We start from the raw sequence: 19,149 nt of genomic DNA, 5'->3' as shown, positions 1-19,149 counted from the left end.
CTTACAGCTCCTATTTACGTACATCTTTTTGGGGAGCATGTATGGAAACAGCAGCTTCCCTGTAGTTCAAGGAACTCCTGTTCAGCAGCCACTCAGATGCTGTAGCACTGGCAACACCACAGTAAAGTGGGTTAAACATAGAAAGCGTCAAAAGGCCAACATTCATTCAGCAACCGCCAAGATTGCAGGGGTAATGTCTTAAAAATAACATCTAACCAATTAAGCAAGTGTTACATGGGCTTTAGGGAACGGGAGTACAGCGAGGGAGGGATAGATTCTGTTCATTTTAATCATAGCTATTTTTACTATGGGTTAATTGGTGCATGGAGAAACTAGCGTTACCCTTTGGACAGATCAGTACAACGGCCTTTAATTAGTCACATTTATTAACATTAAGGGCTTCAGGTCTCAAAGAAGGAGCCCTGTCATTTACGCCGAATTTAACTTGAGGAAGAAACAAGCCGTTTAATGCTCCCTGACCCTGGAAGTCCATGAAGGAAACAACAGTACTTAGCTTTCATTACTGACAGGATAAATGTCCCATTAAAGATGATAGATACTCCCACATGACCAACACAGAACACAGCCCCCTAATATATAGTACAGCGTCACATAATAAAATATATATATATAAAAAAAAAAAAATTAAAAAAAAAATAAAAATGCTTGAAATCCTATCATTTATGAATCTGCTTTTCATAAAAGAGATTGATATTTCATCATGTCAGTATAAAGAGACCCATCTTCTTCCTGTGCTAGAACAGCTGCTAATTAACTTTTAAACTCTCTTTTCTAGTGCATCTCTCCCAATGAAAAAGGATGAATCTAAATCAGTGTAGGTTCAAATTACAGCCAAAATGAACAACTCTAATATAATGTGGTATAATATTTTAAACAAATGTTTTTAAAAGGCCTCTTTAAAATGGTCAAGAATGGCCTTTCCTTTATACCTCCATCCCAAAACACACTTTCACTCAAGGGCCTTTTATTCTGCACATTACAATAAGAGACAAACTGGAAGACAGTATGCATCATGCTATAAATGCTAGAGTCTCAGAGTTAGCCAGTCCTCTGTGCCCTGAGGTCTCTTTACAGATGAGATCCCTTAATACTGGCTTAGGCAGGTTTAGTCCGTACACTCCAGGGTGCTTCCTCCTGCCCAGGCATTGGTGGATACTGACAGTACAGGAACTATTCCCGCCCACCTCCGGAGAAAACGATGGAAGGAAAAACAATGACAACAACAGTACTACTAAGTACTACCATTTCAATTTAAAGCACCATTAGCCTTCCATGTTGAGGTGAGTGTAACCCTGCAATGTCACATCTACAAACCTAAATCTGTTTATTGTGAAAATTAATAATAAATTACATTTCAGAGAAGATTGATGGAAGTGTTTGCTGGGGCTTCTAAAGACAATCGTCTCTAGAGTTACAATCTGTTCAGAACTCGGCTTTCATCACAGCTGATCTGAAGTGATTTGAATCTGACGCTGACCCCAGCTATCTTTGCTATGTACCTGGTATGGTATCAGTGCAAGCATGTGTTTGGATGCTGTCCTGATCTCCATCTCCATTCCACTCTTTATATTTCAATCTGTACGCTCCTCATTTGGAAACCCTTGTCAATAAAATACTGGGGCCAACGTTGAGACTTTAACAGACCCTTTACTCATAATTGCTCAGAATGCTTGATTTGGTAAACAAAGTCATGAAAGTGGCAATATAAATGTCCTAGTTGATTATTATTATTTTTATTAGTGCTACTGCTGCTACAATTATGTTGATGTTAGACAAATATGCTTAGTAACTATTTCAATATGTACTGAATTTACAACCCGGTTCCAGAAATGGCAGACAAATTTATAACCCAGCTCTAAGTTACATATATCATATTAATAGGGGCTTAGCTTAAGGCTTTTCAATACATCACTTGCCTTTGTAAAAGCCAGAGCATACTTTAACAGTGTTTTACAAGGACACTATGAGTTTGCTGACAAAGTACAAAAATAAATGATTGGTGGTACTAATAAGTGCAGTAGAGCGCTACATCTCCTAAAATTGCATTCCTCTGCTAGGATTAGTTATTCAGAATTTTTTTTTTTTTTTTAATCAATTAGGAAAGGGCTGTGGCTCCTTAACATTCCTAAAACAAATCAAAGCTCTTCCCTTACTAACTAAAAATCGAAGTAAATAATCGAGTAAATAAATAAATAAACCAGTCGTGTTTGTTTTATAGCCTCTGGCTAATCAATTTACTAAAATTACCAGGTGGCTGCATTTCTCAACAGAATCACCTGGAGAATACCGGCTTCACAGCATCTTTGTAAATCGATATTAAAACCGGTATGTTTGCTTCTGTGAGAGGGTGGGGGTGAGGGAGGGGTTAAAGAATCACATGAAAGAATGTAAGTCGTTCAAAGTATAACCCTGTCTTCCTTCACTTTGAAACTGAAGCAAAAAAATAAACAAACAAACAAACAAAACCACACTCTGTCCCCTCCGTAACCTCAGCTTTCAAAAGCCCTCATTATAGGTTGCTATCTGGCAAGTTAAAGCCCTTGTTTATAGCCTGAATACAAGTGGATCAAGGAGTCCTACACCTAAAGTACCAACGGCAAATACTGACATAGTGCCGGCCTTTTACAAGCACTGCCTTTTTTATGCATCTCCCCACCGCCATGTTGACGATAGCTTTAGGAAGGAAGGCATAAAGCAAAAACGCAGGGGGAAAACAGGACAAAAATAACGGAGCATCAATCCCAAGGCCTCAACAGCCCTGTGGCGGCAGCAACAGCAGCAGCAGCAGCAGGGTAGGAAATTACTGATGCAGGGTTGCCAGGCAAGGCCTGCTTATCTGGCTAACAAGTGTGGGAATAAAGGGAACAAGGGACCCAAGAGACCTGTCAGAGAGTTGCTAGGGGGCAGGCTGAAGCCTCCACTCCCCTCCAGTCAGGAAAAGCAAAGGGGAACCCCTCCTGCAGGATGTAAAGGACAGGAAGGAAGAAAAAGGCAGAGACCCAAAGCCAGTTTCAGAGACCAGGGCTGTTACTGATGTGTGTGTGTGTGTGTGTGTGTGTGTGTGTGTGTTGAGGCGGGTCAGGCTGTCAGCTTCTGGTGTACCAACAACACATCATCAGCCGCAAGTTATATATTTAGCTCCCTTTCCTAAACTGATTAAGGCTTGCCCCCTTCCAGAACATGGGAAATGGAACCTGCCAGAGAAAGGGCAAAACAATAAAACAACCTATCTGTCATCGTTATACAGTACATTTTATCATAAGCAAATGTGTGCACACAGTAATTAAATATTAAGGGTGGTCCAACCTATGATTAATGGAAACATTAATATGTATGTCTGGCTTCTAGTAGGTAGAAATGATTTAGGCCTCCATTTATGGGGAAAAAAAAAAAAACATTTTATTTTTTTATTTTGTTTTATTTTACCCAGTAGAATATTTACACAATGTGTCCCTTATTATCCTGTGGTTACTATTTCAAGCCCATATCAGTACTTCTTCAAGAAAAATTATTAAAAGGACTATAGATGTTTCAGTAATAAAAGAGATAATATTTTTATATATAAAAGCAAAATTATATTTTGTAATAAGCTGCTGCTTGTTGATTTTCTAAATGCTGTATTTCAGGATTATTTTGTGCTTGTATAATTTGTACAATGATGTGCAGTTGAGAGAAGGTAATTGAGCTGTACATACTGTAATGTGATAAGAAGATTCAAAGTTACATGGGAGACTGTAACAGCACAATACTGGATCGAAATCACAATAGCGTTTTCTTTACTACTGCAAACAATTTGTATAGAGAGAAAAAAAAAACCCAGGAAAGGGCTAAATGATCATAACTAATGACAGAAACACGATGAACACTCCTCAAGGTTTCTACAGGAGCATTGTGACAGCACGTGGAATCCTATCGTTCTAGAGACCCGGAGCCAAGTCACTTGATCCAGCTCATAACGAGCAATGCCAAATGAAGGCAGCCTAGAGTATGGGAAGATTTGACTGGTGAGACATACCTTGCATTCACAGTCATTTCCAACCGCTGATGAACGGGTTACAGTTTATCGGGACTTAAAATCAAGTAAAGATGAATTGATTACTGAAAAAGCTAATTTATAGAGATTCAAATGTTTTTTTTTTGTTTTTTTTTTTTAATTAATAAAATCTGCATAAATTAAATTAACACACTAAATATGGGTAGAAATATCCAGTAAAGGCACTCTTCGTGGAGTGCAGGATGTGTCCCATAGCCTGGAGATCGCAGGTTCAAATCCAGGCTATGTCACTGTCGACCATAACCGGGGGTTCCTAGGGGGTGCGTACAATTGGCCAAGCGCCAGCCAGGTAGGGATGGCTTAGGTCAGCAAGGTAATCCACGGTTCACAGAATCCCTGTGGCTGATAGGGCGCCTGCAGTTCTGCAGAGAAGCCATCAGATCTGTGTTATCCTCCAGCATTGTAGATCTGCATCGTAGATCGCTGTCGATCTACAGCGAGGCCATCAGTCCATGTAACTTTGAATCTTATCATCACAAACGCGTGTTTCAGCCTCCGTTTCCTGAGTCGTCAGGGGGTTCCAGCAGTGAACCGGGATACAAATAACACTTGGGCACTCCAAAATGGGGAGAAAACTGGGGTAAAAAAAACAAACATTGGCAACGACTAAATTTAAAAATAAATAAAAAACACAATACAGAAAGGCCAGAAATGTAATGCATATACTGAACAACTGACATCTTTGTTATTTTATTTTTTATGTAAAAGTTTGATTTTTACCAAATGTTTTTAGATACACTGTTACTAAAATACCATATATTATTTAGGCAAGACAAGCCCAGATTTTCGTCCATATCCTGAGGGGGTAGAAAGCACACAAAGGAGAATGCAAGGGTGCCCAGCCAAGATCGGCTACTCAACACAACTGCGATTTGAACCAATGAGCTCCTGATTTCATGACTCCTTCCTCCACACAACTGTGCCTTCACTGGGGACTCCAGCATTCTTTTCTTAACATTAATTCTATAAATTCTATAAATAAGCACAAGTAGTAATGCATACCCTGGAAGACAAATTATATACATGTAATGTCAGCTGGGATGCTTTTTTCTCTATCTGCGACAGGAGCTTAATTAAAATATGCAAGTTGCAGTACAGCAAGACATGTCTGCGTGTTCATTTAGGCAACAATCAGACAAAAGAAAATCTAGCCAGCTGTAATTATGTGGGATATATCACATTGAGGTACACTGAACGTGCCAAAAGCCTCACTGCTAATGACTGAATAAGGAGTGGTTTGTCAAAAGTAAACAATTGAAGGAGTAAGTATTGTGCCAAAACCGAAAACAGGATTCTATTTTTTATTTTTTTTTGTAAGCTATTGCTGTATCTCAATATTAAGCATTAAGTGGTTAACTAAATATAACTAGAAGTCCTCATTCTGACTATCCCCGTATCCTGTATTTTCTAATTATCACCTTTTACAAGCCAGCTGGGTGCATTCCACATCATCAGGGGGCAATTCCATTTGCATTGCTCCGAGACTAAGTCATGATCAAGTACTTCAATTGTAAAGTTCATTAGAAGAAAGAACTGTTTTTTTAACAGGTCACCACAATGCTAATTCCATAGCCAAAGTATCCAAAGCAAAAAAGAACCCCCATCCAGGAGAGAACATAATCAATTAGGCATTACTGCACTCATCAACATATACTAGATTACCTTCATTTGCATTTCTGTCAACATCCAAACATTTGACTTGCCTGGATAAAGAAAGACAGTTTGTTTACAGAATATATCAGTTTTCTTCGGAGTACACACTCCTCAAAACATATGTTTGCAAAAACTTCAAAATGAAAGCATTTTTTTTTTTTTTTTTTTTTTTTTAATATAATTACTTTTGTATTTTCTCCATCAAACCATTCCCAGCATAGTATTGTAGTTAGTGAAGAGATTTGGACAAATGCAGAGTTGTGATTCAAACCCAGGTTCTCCCTGTCCACTTGATTTTCTTTCCTGTTTCCTCCACTCTCCATAAATAGAAGCATTTAACTCGGAATTAATTTTCATGTTTAGATAAACCCTGCTGTGGTGTGGCTTGCTGGTGCATAATAAGAACCTGCAACATTGTGCATATAGTCTTTTTGGCCTTGAGGGTATTTTCTATCTATGTTTGCACTACCAAAGGCAAAAAAAAAAACCTGTTACTTTCAACACTGGGACAACATCATATTGTAGTCTCAAATGACACATGAAGGAAATAAAAAGTACTTGTGGTTTAACCCCCACACAAACACCTTGCTCAGCTATCAAGGGTAAAGTTAACAGTCGTCCACAGCCTGTTCCTGCTTAAAATCTCACTGCTGTAACATTCTGCAAAATGTAGCTCTATTTTTGTAGTGGGAACTTACCCGTTTATGTTTTATCTTCTGCCAGTTTACAAAGAGAAAGAGTCTGTAACAGTAACACTGACAGCCTATCAATTTCAACACATTCTTTTTACTGTATTCAGTCTTGGCTGCTTGTGTTTCGTCTCACTTTAACCCACTGGCTTTCAGTCTGGCAGATGAAGTCAAGGGTGTTACTCTCCAAGATGGGTAAGGATCAAAAAGCTAAACAAACACCTAGCACACAGACAGTGTTTAATGTACTGTATATAATGCAGCTGTTAAAAAGTTTTGAATGCCAGAGTATAGACTCAGGCTTCGAAGCCTTGCTATGACAAACCCCTATCCTGATTTCTGACAGCTTCATTTAGTGTGGCTCTGATGGATACCAAAGGTTCAGACTCCCAGGCTGTAGCACATCAACACAGGAACCTAGAGAACATTAGAGACCCACTTTACATCAGCTCTAAAAAACACAGAAAAAAAGGTTTGTTTTCAAGCATATGCTTTGGCACCATTAACATTGTTTCACATTCAACTGACCTAGTAACCGTCAAGCTTCCCAGGGCTATCCAACCCATTCAATTAGATTAAATACAAATCAAACAGGCTTTTTAAAAAGGCAAGCCGTAACACATGAGATTCTGATAATTCTATCAAACCTGAACCAAGCAGATACACAGCATTACCTACACTTTATGTTAAATGAAAGGCTTTCCAAGAGCCCAATACAACAATACAAAGATGATAAGGAAATAGCAAATTTAGCATGGGAAGTGACCGGATGAAAAAATGCAAAACTATATACGCTAGCCATTAATTTATGATTAGACTTAGCAGCTGGGACTGATTTTGCTAAATACTTCCCTATTAAGGACACTTAGAAAAGTGTTAAAATAATTCGCTTTGTGGTCCCGGGAAAGCAAAATCTGTGCATAATGAGTTGTTTGCTAGTGCATAATTCGCCTACAACAGCTAATAGGTGTTAATTAGATTAGAAGAAAATGCTTTATACAGACTGTTTGATCTAAACCTAGTTTTCCCAGAAGAGCATCTATGTTTCCTGTATTAATTAAACATTCTCATTTAAGAGTCCAGCAGGGTTGGAAAACAAGACATAATATTTATCACGCTGGTATCAATGAGGAGGGAAAAAAAAAAACATTATAAAACAACCAGTTTAGAAAAGACAGTTAAATCCTGAGCTTCAAGCCTGCCATCTGGAATCAAGCAAACAAGCATGCGTGCAGCCACAGCACATAGGGCTAAATTTATTTACTACAATTTGCCTAACTGTTTTGTGAAAGGAAACTATACATGTTGAAGAAACTGCAAAGTTTATCATTTGTAATACGTTTGTAATATTGTTATTTTTACCTGATGGGAATTGCACAGCTGGCTCACAGAATCTTTACCAATGTCGTAATATATTATAATTTATTTTAAATGTATTTTATGTTGTTTTGTTGTGGTTCTGCAGGTGAGCTCATTCTATAACAAAAACAAAATCATATTTTAGCAGATTTTCTGAAGATTACTTTGTTTTTTTGTAGTTGTTGTTTCAGGCCTAAACTTGAATGCAAATGTACCAAAAGCAAAACAGATGTGATGAAGAGAAGATCAATTTATTTCTGGGTTTGTTTTTGCAGATCTTCACATATTTTGCTTGTGGCTTATTTTACCAAAGGGAATAAATAAAATAATGAAAAATATATCCCTAACTGGACAAAGTGTCATGTTTACAACCGTTACTACAGATGCAGGCATAGCAATCACTGTTTAAGAGAGAAAAGTTTAAAAAAAAAAATTAAATGTTGACAATAAAGGAAGCCATCCATGGCTAAAAAGCATGTGATCCACTGGTCGCTATAGATACCCCTGTTTCTGTTTCAATAGGTCAACAGAAAAATGATTTTATTAAAACACGCTTTTATTATACAATCCCTAAATATTAAGATAATTCATTTAAAACCTAACAAACGATGCCTGGAATGTTTTCAACACACCAGTTATTTTTGGCATCTGTACTGCTATTAGCTTTGCTGCACAATGGAAACATGTTGGGACCTCAGCCTTTAACCCAATAGGAAAATAATTCATCCATCACATCGCGGAAGTTCCTTTATTACACCCGAATGCCCAATTAAAAACGTCAAGAGGCTTTAGGAAATTAAAAATCTACACCGTTTTGCTTATATCATCAGAAAGGTCTTCTTTTTTTGTGTTAACTGATCCAATGTTTTTCAACCGGTTTTGGGACAAAGCCAATCCTTGAGCAGAAGCTGTGACAGCTATTAAAAAATCTAATTCAAAAAGAAAAATGGAAAAGTCTGATGTGTCAGTTTAAAAAAACTACAGTATATTAAATAAGGCATCTCTAAATGACACACACACACACACTTTGATTTAAGACTGCTTCTTTGACAAGGCAGGCTTGTAAATGAGAGAAACAATACATTTTGTCCCGTTTAATTATTTATTTTTCTATGTACCATCTATATTGTTTCCAAGATCATCCTAAACAGATCAAAATAACAGGGTAGTATACAACAGCATTCACAGTAAAGAACCAAGCACCCCTTAAAATTACATCTCAGGGGTTCGATTATAAAATAATGCATAATATTTATGAAATGTAAAAAATAAAAGTATACATGATTACATACAGGCTTCAAGTGTAATAGATTATTTTAGTTCAAACATTTTAGCAAATACTTATTTTGAGTAATTTCTACTGAGTACCTTCTTGTTTTATTTTATCCTCATGAAACCAAGGAATCAATTATCCTACAGTACACCTACAGGTATAGCATCTTGTACAGGGATCTTGTTAGGCCTCAAGATAACTGTGTTTTGCTTTGGACACTACCTGGGATACCTTCAGGGAACGCCAGGTGCTGTAAGAAGTGGCACAGTATGGGGGCATTTGCCCCTTTTATTTAAAGATTTGTAAAAGATTATCCTGTTGAGATTGATCTTGTTACAACTTGACGTTAGGGGCTGTTAAACTGAGACCATGTCTAGAAATTAAAGATCCAAAGGCACTAGGGTATTTATGGTAAATTAAAAATATGGTATTAAAAACTAAATAAATAAATAAAACAGACTTTGCTAAATTGAGATTGCTTCATATGATTTAGTTCCAAAAAAAGTAATCTTAATAAGGAGAACAGCAGGCATTATAAAAAAAAAAAAAAAAAAGAAAAATGTCCATTGCAAAAAATCTGACAGCCCTTTTCGCTGATACTCCCTCACCCCATGCTTACTCCAAAGAGAAGCTGCTATAAACAACCAAAAATGCGATCCAGTACAGCCAAATTTTAGAACTGACTAGGCTTCACAAGAAAACCACAGCATAGCAAAACAACCTAAAATCAAATCCAGCTCAGCCCTTTACCATACTACAGCTAGACATGAACATGTTCTCTGCTCCTTTATTATGCAGTAATGAACCTATGATTAAGAATGACGTCATCTAAGCTGTTTAACTAATAGATCCAATGTGACTTTTTTTTTTCTTTGCATTGGGGACAATGCCTATTTAAAAAAAAGGTTGGTTTTATATTTTGTATTTTATTGCTTGCTTTTGGCAAATGCGTGTCTTGTTTTATGGGAAAGTCAGAATGTTATGTCTGTGCAAAACACTGAGAGTTCTGGTCTAAGTTAAAGCCTAACAGACCCCAAACAGATGAGGTGATGATTCACTCATTCCAGCCCCAGGTTAAGTCACTATTAGAAATGAGAATAAAGAACATGGAATGCCCAAGTAATCACTCACTCAATGCCACTAAAGAAAAGATCTCTTAAGAAGGGGAAGGTTTTACATAGCTCAAAGCTTTGATTCGAGTCTTGTTCTTACCACATCCGATGACTAAGCAATTCAACCCTTTATTATATGAAGAACCCCTGACTTCTCCTAATCCTGACAAGTATTCATTGTTATTTTTAACGATTCCATATCAGAATACCAGTTAACTAGGACCAAAAAAAGACCATGCAAAAATAAATAAATAAATAAATCAGTGAATTACCTTTAAAGTTCGTACTTTGATTTACTATAGTAAAGTAGATCATCACCTCTTCCCCTGGTTTTGTGAGTTGAAATAATAAAAGAATATACAAATGCTTGCACAGGATAACTGTATATTAGATCTCAGCTGTTTTATTTTAGGCAATAGATGGTATAGTGTAAATAAATAGCGGTATGCTGTATAGAAAGTGTTTCTGTTTTCTTATGCTGCAGTAGTCTCTCCTTTCCATAAAGAAACAGCTACATGTAATACAGCTGCAGCCACAGGGAAACTATGTTTATGTGCTGCTACATTATTTATTTAGAAAATGTATTGGTAGCATAGACGTCCTGCACAAGTTATAACATGAAATATTCCGACATGAGAAAATTTGCACACAGAATTAACGGTGCAGATGGTAATACAAATTGTGGCAATAAGAGTTATTTATTTATTTATTTTATTGTTACTACTAGGGCAGCACAGGGCTTGTACGATAATCTGGCTTACAACTGTTACTTGAATGAGTTCATACATTAACAGAGGAAACTGAAAAAAACATAAAGTTTAACAAAGTTTAACAAAAAACGTGAGCGTTAATGTGATGTTTTGGCCAACCATCTGGAAACAATAAACAAATAAACCATGAAACAAACAGGCAGTCTCCGCATAGCCAACCACATTCAGAGGAGTTCTGTTTATTCAAATGAACAGTTAGCTTAAATTAATGATTGATGGAGGTTTTGCAGTACTGTACAAAACGGTACAAGTTTTATGTTCTATTCGTCTTCAAATTTGTTCACAGGAACAAGGCAGTCAGAAACCTGGGATTAATAACCAGTAGTGGTAGCAACGTTAATTTGGACAACAGAGAGAAAAGAAAGTTATGAGAGAACCAACCTTAAGAAGCATGAATGTGTAGAGGGGCCCTTATAACACTTAATTAAATGAACAAGGAAAACGCTGTAGGACTAATCTCAAAAACGTTTTGTTGTCAGAACAATGAAATGATATTGCAACAGTTTCGCCTTTACTCCACAAACAGCTGAAACACTAGCATTATACTAATGTGGAAGAAAAAACAAAAAAAACACAGCCACAGACCACTCTGTATTACATGGACTGCTACACTTTGGTTTAGCACAAACTGTCCCCACCTCACACACAGAGATTTAGGCAATAGCTACTGTAGCACCAACAGTGAGGAAAGCCCCCTACTGATTACACTGCTGCAAGATGTGGTATCCTCATTTCCAATTCCTAATGAATCTCATGTAACAGCACTGGCCTTCAGTAAACCTCACAGGCACAAAGGAGAAGCCGTCCCATACAGTAGGCTGGGTTGCACCTCAGGGGTTTCAACAGATTTATATCTTCCGCACTAGCAGAAAATATGTTGGGATTATTAAAATTCTGTTATTGCCTATGTTCTTTTAATATTTAATTTTTATGGCCGATTTTAAACATTTTATTATATTTCTATACCACATGTAATACAAGTAACCCAATTAGCAATGTTATTCCTTTTTTAATATATGAACTAGCAATCTTGGTGTTGGTTTTCGTTAATAAAACATAGTGGAAGCTGCACCCTATTTCAGAGTATTTAAACCTCTTTCATTTTTTTGTTTTATTCCAATATGACAAAGACAATTCCTCTTTATACACAACATATAGCATGCATGTATTTTACGTAAGACAATATTTTTGGATGAAATTACATGAACCATTATAATACACACACTCAAGATATATATATGAAGAGCGGTTCACTTATTAATATGTTTTTCACAGCCTTTCCATTGTTTCCAATTAGCAAAACCCAAATGGTTAATCCACCCCCATCCATGGACTAGTTCAAAGGTTACAAATCAGCCTCATTAAAGGGCTGTTAGCACAGTGCTCAACCAGTGTGACAAAATGCACTGGAGTATTTCTAGTCATATAAGAGGTATAATAAAATATCTTATTTAACAATAATCATAACATCCTCAGGTAACTGAGGGAGCTGTGGCTGTTTTCAAAAAACATTGGTCCTTTATTTAATCATAACTTACACTAAAACAGACTCAGTCAATTACCTTAACGAATTAAGTTGATTTTTAGTGGAACTAACATTATATAATAATCGTTGCAATTCAAACAGACCAGCTCTGTTTTTTTTTTTTTTTTTTTTTTTTATTGTAAATGTTTGGTTGTACTTCCACTGGGAGCTGGTACAGTGCAGCCATCTGCTGTGCCTTCGTGAAGAATGGCTAGACAGCATATTGCAGGGGACAGCAACAATTCTACCAAATTCATCTACACAGAACTTGAATTAAAACACAGATACAGTACTGGCAGTATTTCATAACCCCAAAACAAACTATTGTTATGATTTTTACAGGTACCTCTTTAAAATTTAAAAATGTGGCCATAAAAACACACATTACTTGTAAAACACATTGTAACTGCGTAACTCTTGTAATGTTAATGTAGTTAAATGTATATTAGCAAACAATACAACAAGGAAGTTAATATTGTTAAGTTGAAAAAAGGCAATACGACATTTCCACACAGAAATACATTCTCATGTAACAGTGTGTTGTTTTATTGTATGTGTTCTCAGCTGGTGTAATATGTTGTAATTGTGTTTGCAGTACTTGGGATGTCTTGTTACTGCGGCTGTCCGTGTTGTCTTGCCAGGACCCCCTTGTAAACAATTCTCGTGTCTCAAAATAAAAACACTGCTAATACTGACACCATGAGGTTTTACACTGAACTGCAAGTAAAGTACTTCATATCTATAGTTCAAATGCTAATACGCCTCCACCCAATTTAATCTGGGCGTTCCTTAAGACAATCCACAATTTATTGCGTAATTATTATTATAAAACCAGATTTAAGTAAAACAAAAAAAAAAGCCTGTTTATCACCTTTTCCCCGTTTGCTACTACACATGCCCCTTTTCCAAGGGTACGTCACTGTCATGTTATCTTTATTCCCTCATTTTACAGAGTACTGAAGGCTCATGTGACAACAAAAACATAGGTCTCCGATGCAAAAAATTGTATATTCTTTGAATATATTATGACCTAAATATGAACTCACTCATTTGAGCTGCCACACTTCCTCTGGGTTAGTTTAGTCATTTAATACATCATTATTATAATGTATACATTCTTCCAATTCCTGTGCTACTTCTCCTGTAATAAACTGAACCAGTTTCTAAAGTTCCACAGCTCGCCTTTGTGAAAACCAACACTATTAAAAACTTTACTGTAAGTTACACGGTCTTGTTTTTAATATGTTCAGTAAAAGCTTTCTAAATTCCCGTAATCACTGCTACAAAACCAGCAAAACCATTAAAACACCACCACCATTCAAGGAAATGCTTTTCTACAATATTTGTGGTTTACTTTTTGTTCCAATTTGTTTGCTCATTTTCCATGGCTTAATAAAGATCGGTATACATCACTTTGAACAAACTAGAAGCAGCTTCATAACAACTCTGCAGAGGGCTCCTGTTTTATTGTTCACACGTTCCTGCATGGTATGTTTATACAGATGCAATTCCATGTGCTACCTTTCAAAGGCCAAGCATTATCCAAGATGTGCTGCTGATCAAAGGTTTTAACACTGTAGTAGATGCACTTGTTTGGATCGTGTCTTCTTCTGCCGGGATTCGAAACATGAATTTCCATCTGCTAGCCTTATGTATCTTCAAGGTACAGCCCTGACTACCACCCGGCCACCTTAGTTTACTCAGCTGGCATGAGTACTGTTACCACAGCTTTGCTTTACCTCTGCAACATGTGTTAAGTTAATGCTCTGTAACAAATTCTGAAAGGCTAGCTTTGGAAGGTCATCATCAGGTAAAATCCTAATTTATTTACACATTTGTTTTAAAAATTTTCTTCAAGTTACATATTGGTTTAACAACAATAAAAAAAAAAATGCTACTTCTGAGCAAGTCTCTTTTTTTTGCATCTGCAACAGACAGGTACAACAGAAAGCAGTGTTAAAATTTGCTGTAACATTGGCTTGAATTAGAGGAATGTAACTAGATGCCTTTGATGTGAAGGCATAGTTTTAAATGTTTTTTTTTAATTTTATTTTTTTTACTTTAAAAAAAGCACCCCACTGCAAATAATTTATGATCATGTATGCTTTGGTCCCAGCATAATACTTCAAGTGGTTTGGCTTCCAAATGATGTTCTGCATTGAAAAATAATTTTACATTTCAAATATGACAGTTGGACTGCATTTCCTGCAGTTAATTAAAACGGGTTGTTCTGTGCACAGACATTTCAAGCACTTTGCATTTGAAATGTCTACTTACACCTACAAGATATTGAAAACCAGTGCTTTCATATCACAGTTAATCCAATTAACATTATCAACTCTTTAGATCTATCATCAGGGTGACATTGATTAACAAGGCAAAAAAAAAAAAAAAAAATGCTATCTGCCCCAAACATCATGGCAGCAAAGATTACACTAACCAGCACAGCAAACAGCAACTAGGTGCTTATCAGGGGGGTAATCTGTACCAGATTGCACTGGATCCCAGAGCCAGTACCTTTTCTGATAACAGAGAATTAAACAGTTTTCAAATGAAGGGCTTGAATTTGTGGGTTTTATTTTTTATTTGGTCCGGGGTCTTTCTAGTTATTATTATTATTTATCAAAATCGGTTACTTTCTGGGATATAAACAAACACCACTCTATTCTAAACAGACAATTTCACTGATAAGAAATTCAGTTTGGCTAGGCTGCTTGTTTGTATGCTATATGGATACAGACGCTAACTATACCCAATCCTCCAAGACTATTGACCTTTTTTTTCTGAGAAAACATCATTCAAATTATTATTATTACTATTTATTTATAGTCACAGAGAGAAAGCACCTTAATTCATTAAAGAGAAAAGGCTTAACAAACCTCAGTTTTAGAAAAAGAAAAAATATATATGTAACACTTCTACTTTATAAAAAAAGGTGTTTAAAATTCGGATAGAAAAAAAAACAACACGAAAACTCAAAACCGACACGTTGATGAATAGAACCCAGCAATCGGAGCCAAATTTAATGGACATTATTTTTTCCAGTAAACTTTATGGAATAGGCCTTTAGTGTAAAGAAGTGGGATGGGGTAGTTATTTTAAAAATCTATATGGTGAAGAGATAAAGATTAGGATTCAAGAAGTCTGCACAACTATCAATGGCCACAACTGTCCCCCATTAACAGGTAATGTTTTAATTAGCCAGTAGTTAATATGTTAATTACTTCATTAGTCTTACGATCAGTTGACTGGAGTTGCTATATGGACATTTAGATGTATATAACTGAACTGCAGGTTACTCAGTTAGTGCAAATTATGGAGTGAATTTCTACAGGACCTAGTTATAGAAAATTTGTCTTTGATTAATCTAAAATGATACTGTTAAATGTTTAACCTCAACTGGCAAATGTCAGCAATAGTTTATGTGGTTGCTCTTAATTGGAAATGTTATAAAAATAGATTAGACTTCTGATTTTTATAACCTGTGCTGTAAAGCTTTAGCAGGCCTGAAAATAGGAAACTGCCCATTAACTTATCAGTTCCAGGCCTTGGCTTTCTAATTGGCAACCTCAGGGCTACTTTCATCACTTGTCAACTTCATAACAGCAGTCGATTTTTCCTTTTGGATGTCGTTGTATCTCTGACACTATGGTGTTTCTGACACACTGCAGCCTGCTGTAAACTGGAAGCTCTAGGGTTAGTTTTTAAAAAAAAAAAAAAAAAAAAAAAAAAGAGGCCTTTCTGTTCTATCGTTTACAATTGAAGCTTTTGTTAAGGATAACGGAAAGCCAGCAGACAGTCTGTTCAAGCTTGTCTTTCTTTTATTCATATCAATATTTCCAATACCTTATATAATCAAAGGCTACAGCTAAGATCAAGATGCCTTTTAAATTCAAGGCAATGACTGTGCTTAATCTAAAGCAGCACATTCGCTCTACCTTCCTTTAATCTTCATACAAATAATGTACTTTTATATGTATGATAATGACAAGCTTGTTATAGAAACCCATTTATCTAAAAACTTAATGTAAAAGGGATCCCCCCCCCCCCCCAATTTTATTTTTTAACTCAAAATGTCCAAAATGTTCACCTAGCTAATTGGCAACATTTGATGTGTTTTAATATCTTTGCATTAAGCCTAGGCCTCAATACAGTGATAAACACCCACATGTAGCAGTCAAGCACCTCAGCTGCACACCAAATAGACTCCAGCATGCCGTGACAGTTACTTCACACTGATGATTAGCAAGACCTTCATAATTGCACCTCTGGAAAATCATATGGTTTGAATTAAATCCACCTGGGACCATGTTGCGATGACCAATATGGACAGATTACTGGAACTTTAAAACCCTGCTTTCTTAGTAATTGACATTTAAACTGTTTGAAGTTTCTCATTAAGTTTCTCTAACAAATTAGGTACAGATGTATAAAACTAACAATGTACAGTACTGGGGAAATTGAGGAAGAGAACTGTACCAAGCAGGTCAACATAATTAACTGCTGATTTGCTGAAATGTGTCTGTCCTAACAACACGATGGATTTTTTTTTTTCTCCTGAACTACTGCTGCAATTTACAGAGTGATTAAAAAGTATGTTTACCACATGCAATATGGTGCATTGATGTGGTAAACTTACTTTCTAATCGCCCTGTATGTATCAGTGGATTTTAATGCCATGCTGCTGCCAGTTCATTTGAAGTTGCTATTACTTTGCAACTATATTAAGTTGCTTTTAGATTATTCTAAATAAGAAAACTGGGATCTGCCTAATAGGTACTATAAGCTGAATAACTTTTTGTTTATGGAATTACATCCACTGTCTGGAAGGTTCATAATGCATACAACAGGAAACACAATAACTGTACAGTACCACCAGCTATGTATGTGTATGTTGAGATACATAATGTTGTTACTAGGGCAATCAAAACACTGACTACCACGCTTGCTGGTGTTACACAGTTCCTGAAGGAGGGCTTGAAAAAATTAGGCAGACTCACCTCTATTGAAAGGCCCTAACTAAATTGAATTGAACATAACTTTTGTCTTTAGATTCTAATACATTCAGGTGTGCTCATGGATCAGGCCTACTTCAAAAAACTGATTGGAATAGAACACTGCTCAAAAGTAAATTAATGAAAAGTGACTGGAGCTACACAATTCCTTGCAGAGTTCAATGGGCCACTAACATCGACTTCAAATTCTGTCTCAGTGGAAAGCTACTGCTAGAGTACTATTTTCCATCAGTGTTATTTAGTTCAAATTAACTATGCTGCATGAATTGAACACGGGCGATTTACAACACTAGAATACAGACATCGCACCATTAGCCCGAAAACGCGAACCTTCTTGTTATAATTAAAGACCTGTGCACAACTCATACCTGTTTACAAACAATCAATGTCAAATACTGTTATAATGAGGAGCTTTGTGCAACCTAGTTTGCCTATCCACTAATGCGTTTATACTGAGAACGTGTGCGGGGAGAGGAATATGTTTCAGAGACCAATAATTTAAACAATTCTGCTGTAAGCCGTTACACTGTCAAGAAATTCAAACTTACAGGGCTGCTTGCTGTCTCCGCAACACCCTGCTCGCAGATACAAGCGCCATCTTCCCACGTGTCTTTTCATCTGTGATCAGCTATTGGACAATGCGACGTTCCCGAACTGTGTGTCAAAGATCCTAATTGGATGATGGGCCAGAAGGTAGAGAGGGGGGTGAAGTGCAGAGGTCTTAAAGCCACAGGGTGCGTTTTGAATCTTTGCGGATGCGCTGTCTGCGGCACTTTTGCCTTTGCAATGCTGCAGCAGCATCAGACACTTTTCGGACTCTCCGTACTCCAGCGTTAAGCATAGCCGTTGTACACATAGTTTAACACTGCCTTTCATCTATTTTGTTTATCATGTTCTGGAATTGTGTTGTTTTTATGTTATGCAAACATTAAACGTGTTTAAATATGGATACAATATTTGCACCATATGTCAGTATATTTAATCTAATTGAAAATAAACTCATGAAAGTAAAAGTGTCTCCGCACAGGGTTTTGTTCTTTATTTCTCTATTTAACGGTTGCTAGCATTTTTTTAAAATGTATTTATTGTTAAATTATCACTAGATCTAATTAAAGTTAAAGATTAAAGTTTATCTTAAATATTAACATACCTGTATAAATAGTCATTTGTGGAACACAGAAACATGAATCACTATTACTATAACAAGGAATTCCAGGAACAGTATTCCATCAACACATGAATATATATATATATATATATATATATATAGTATATATATATATATATAATAATATAATATATATATCAGGTTCGACAATACAACCGTGTTATTCTATCAAGTGCAAAGAACATCGTTTCAAGTCAATAGTCAACCCATTGTTTCTGTAATTACCCTCCACTACCTAGGTGGCAGAGTACCAGGTGTCGAGATTTTTCAGCACGCCTTTATTGTTTGCATCCGCGTCACGTTTTGTATCCGCCAAAGTGTCAGCGTTATATTAGTACGTGTCAGCACCTTCTGTGCGTTGCCAGCAGAACGTGGGAGATCACTGACAGTTCGTTTTTTAAAGCCACTTTGAGTGATCTAGCCTGGATTACATATAGCTATGTCAGGTAACAAGAACCGAAGAGAAGCTACTGAACTCATCGAAAGCACCTTAACACGGACATCAACAGT

General features: G+C 36.4%; 1 protein-coding gene across 1 annotated transcript in view; it reads right to left on the bottom strand.

The window, feature by feature from the left end:
* Nucleotides 1–18,089, bottom strand: part of clybl (citrate lyase beta like) — a 62,318-nt gene extending 44,229 nt beyond the window's left edge. Inside the window, exon 1 of the mRNA XM_041272528.1 lies at nt 18,020–18,089. Coding sequence (XP_041128462.1) covers nt 18,020–18,069 — 50 coding nt within the window. The 5' untranslated portion in view covers nt 18,070–18,089. The remainder of the gene's footprint in view (nt 1–18,019) is intronic.
* Between the last annotated feature and the right edge of the window lie 1,060 nt (nt 18,090–19,149).

The sequence above is a fragment of the Polyodon spathula genome, chromosome 15, assembly GCF_017654505.1.
Source record: "Polyodon spathula isolate WHYD16114869_AA chromosome 15, ASM1765450v1, whole genome shotgun sequence".
In the NCBI taxonomy this organism is placed as follows: Eukaryota; Metazoa; Chordata; class Actinopteri; order Acipenseriformes; family Polyodontidae; genus Polyodon; species Polyodon spathula.
This window is presented reverse-complemented; position numbering and strand designations above follow the sequence as displayed.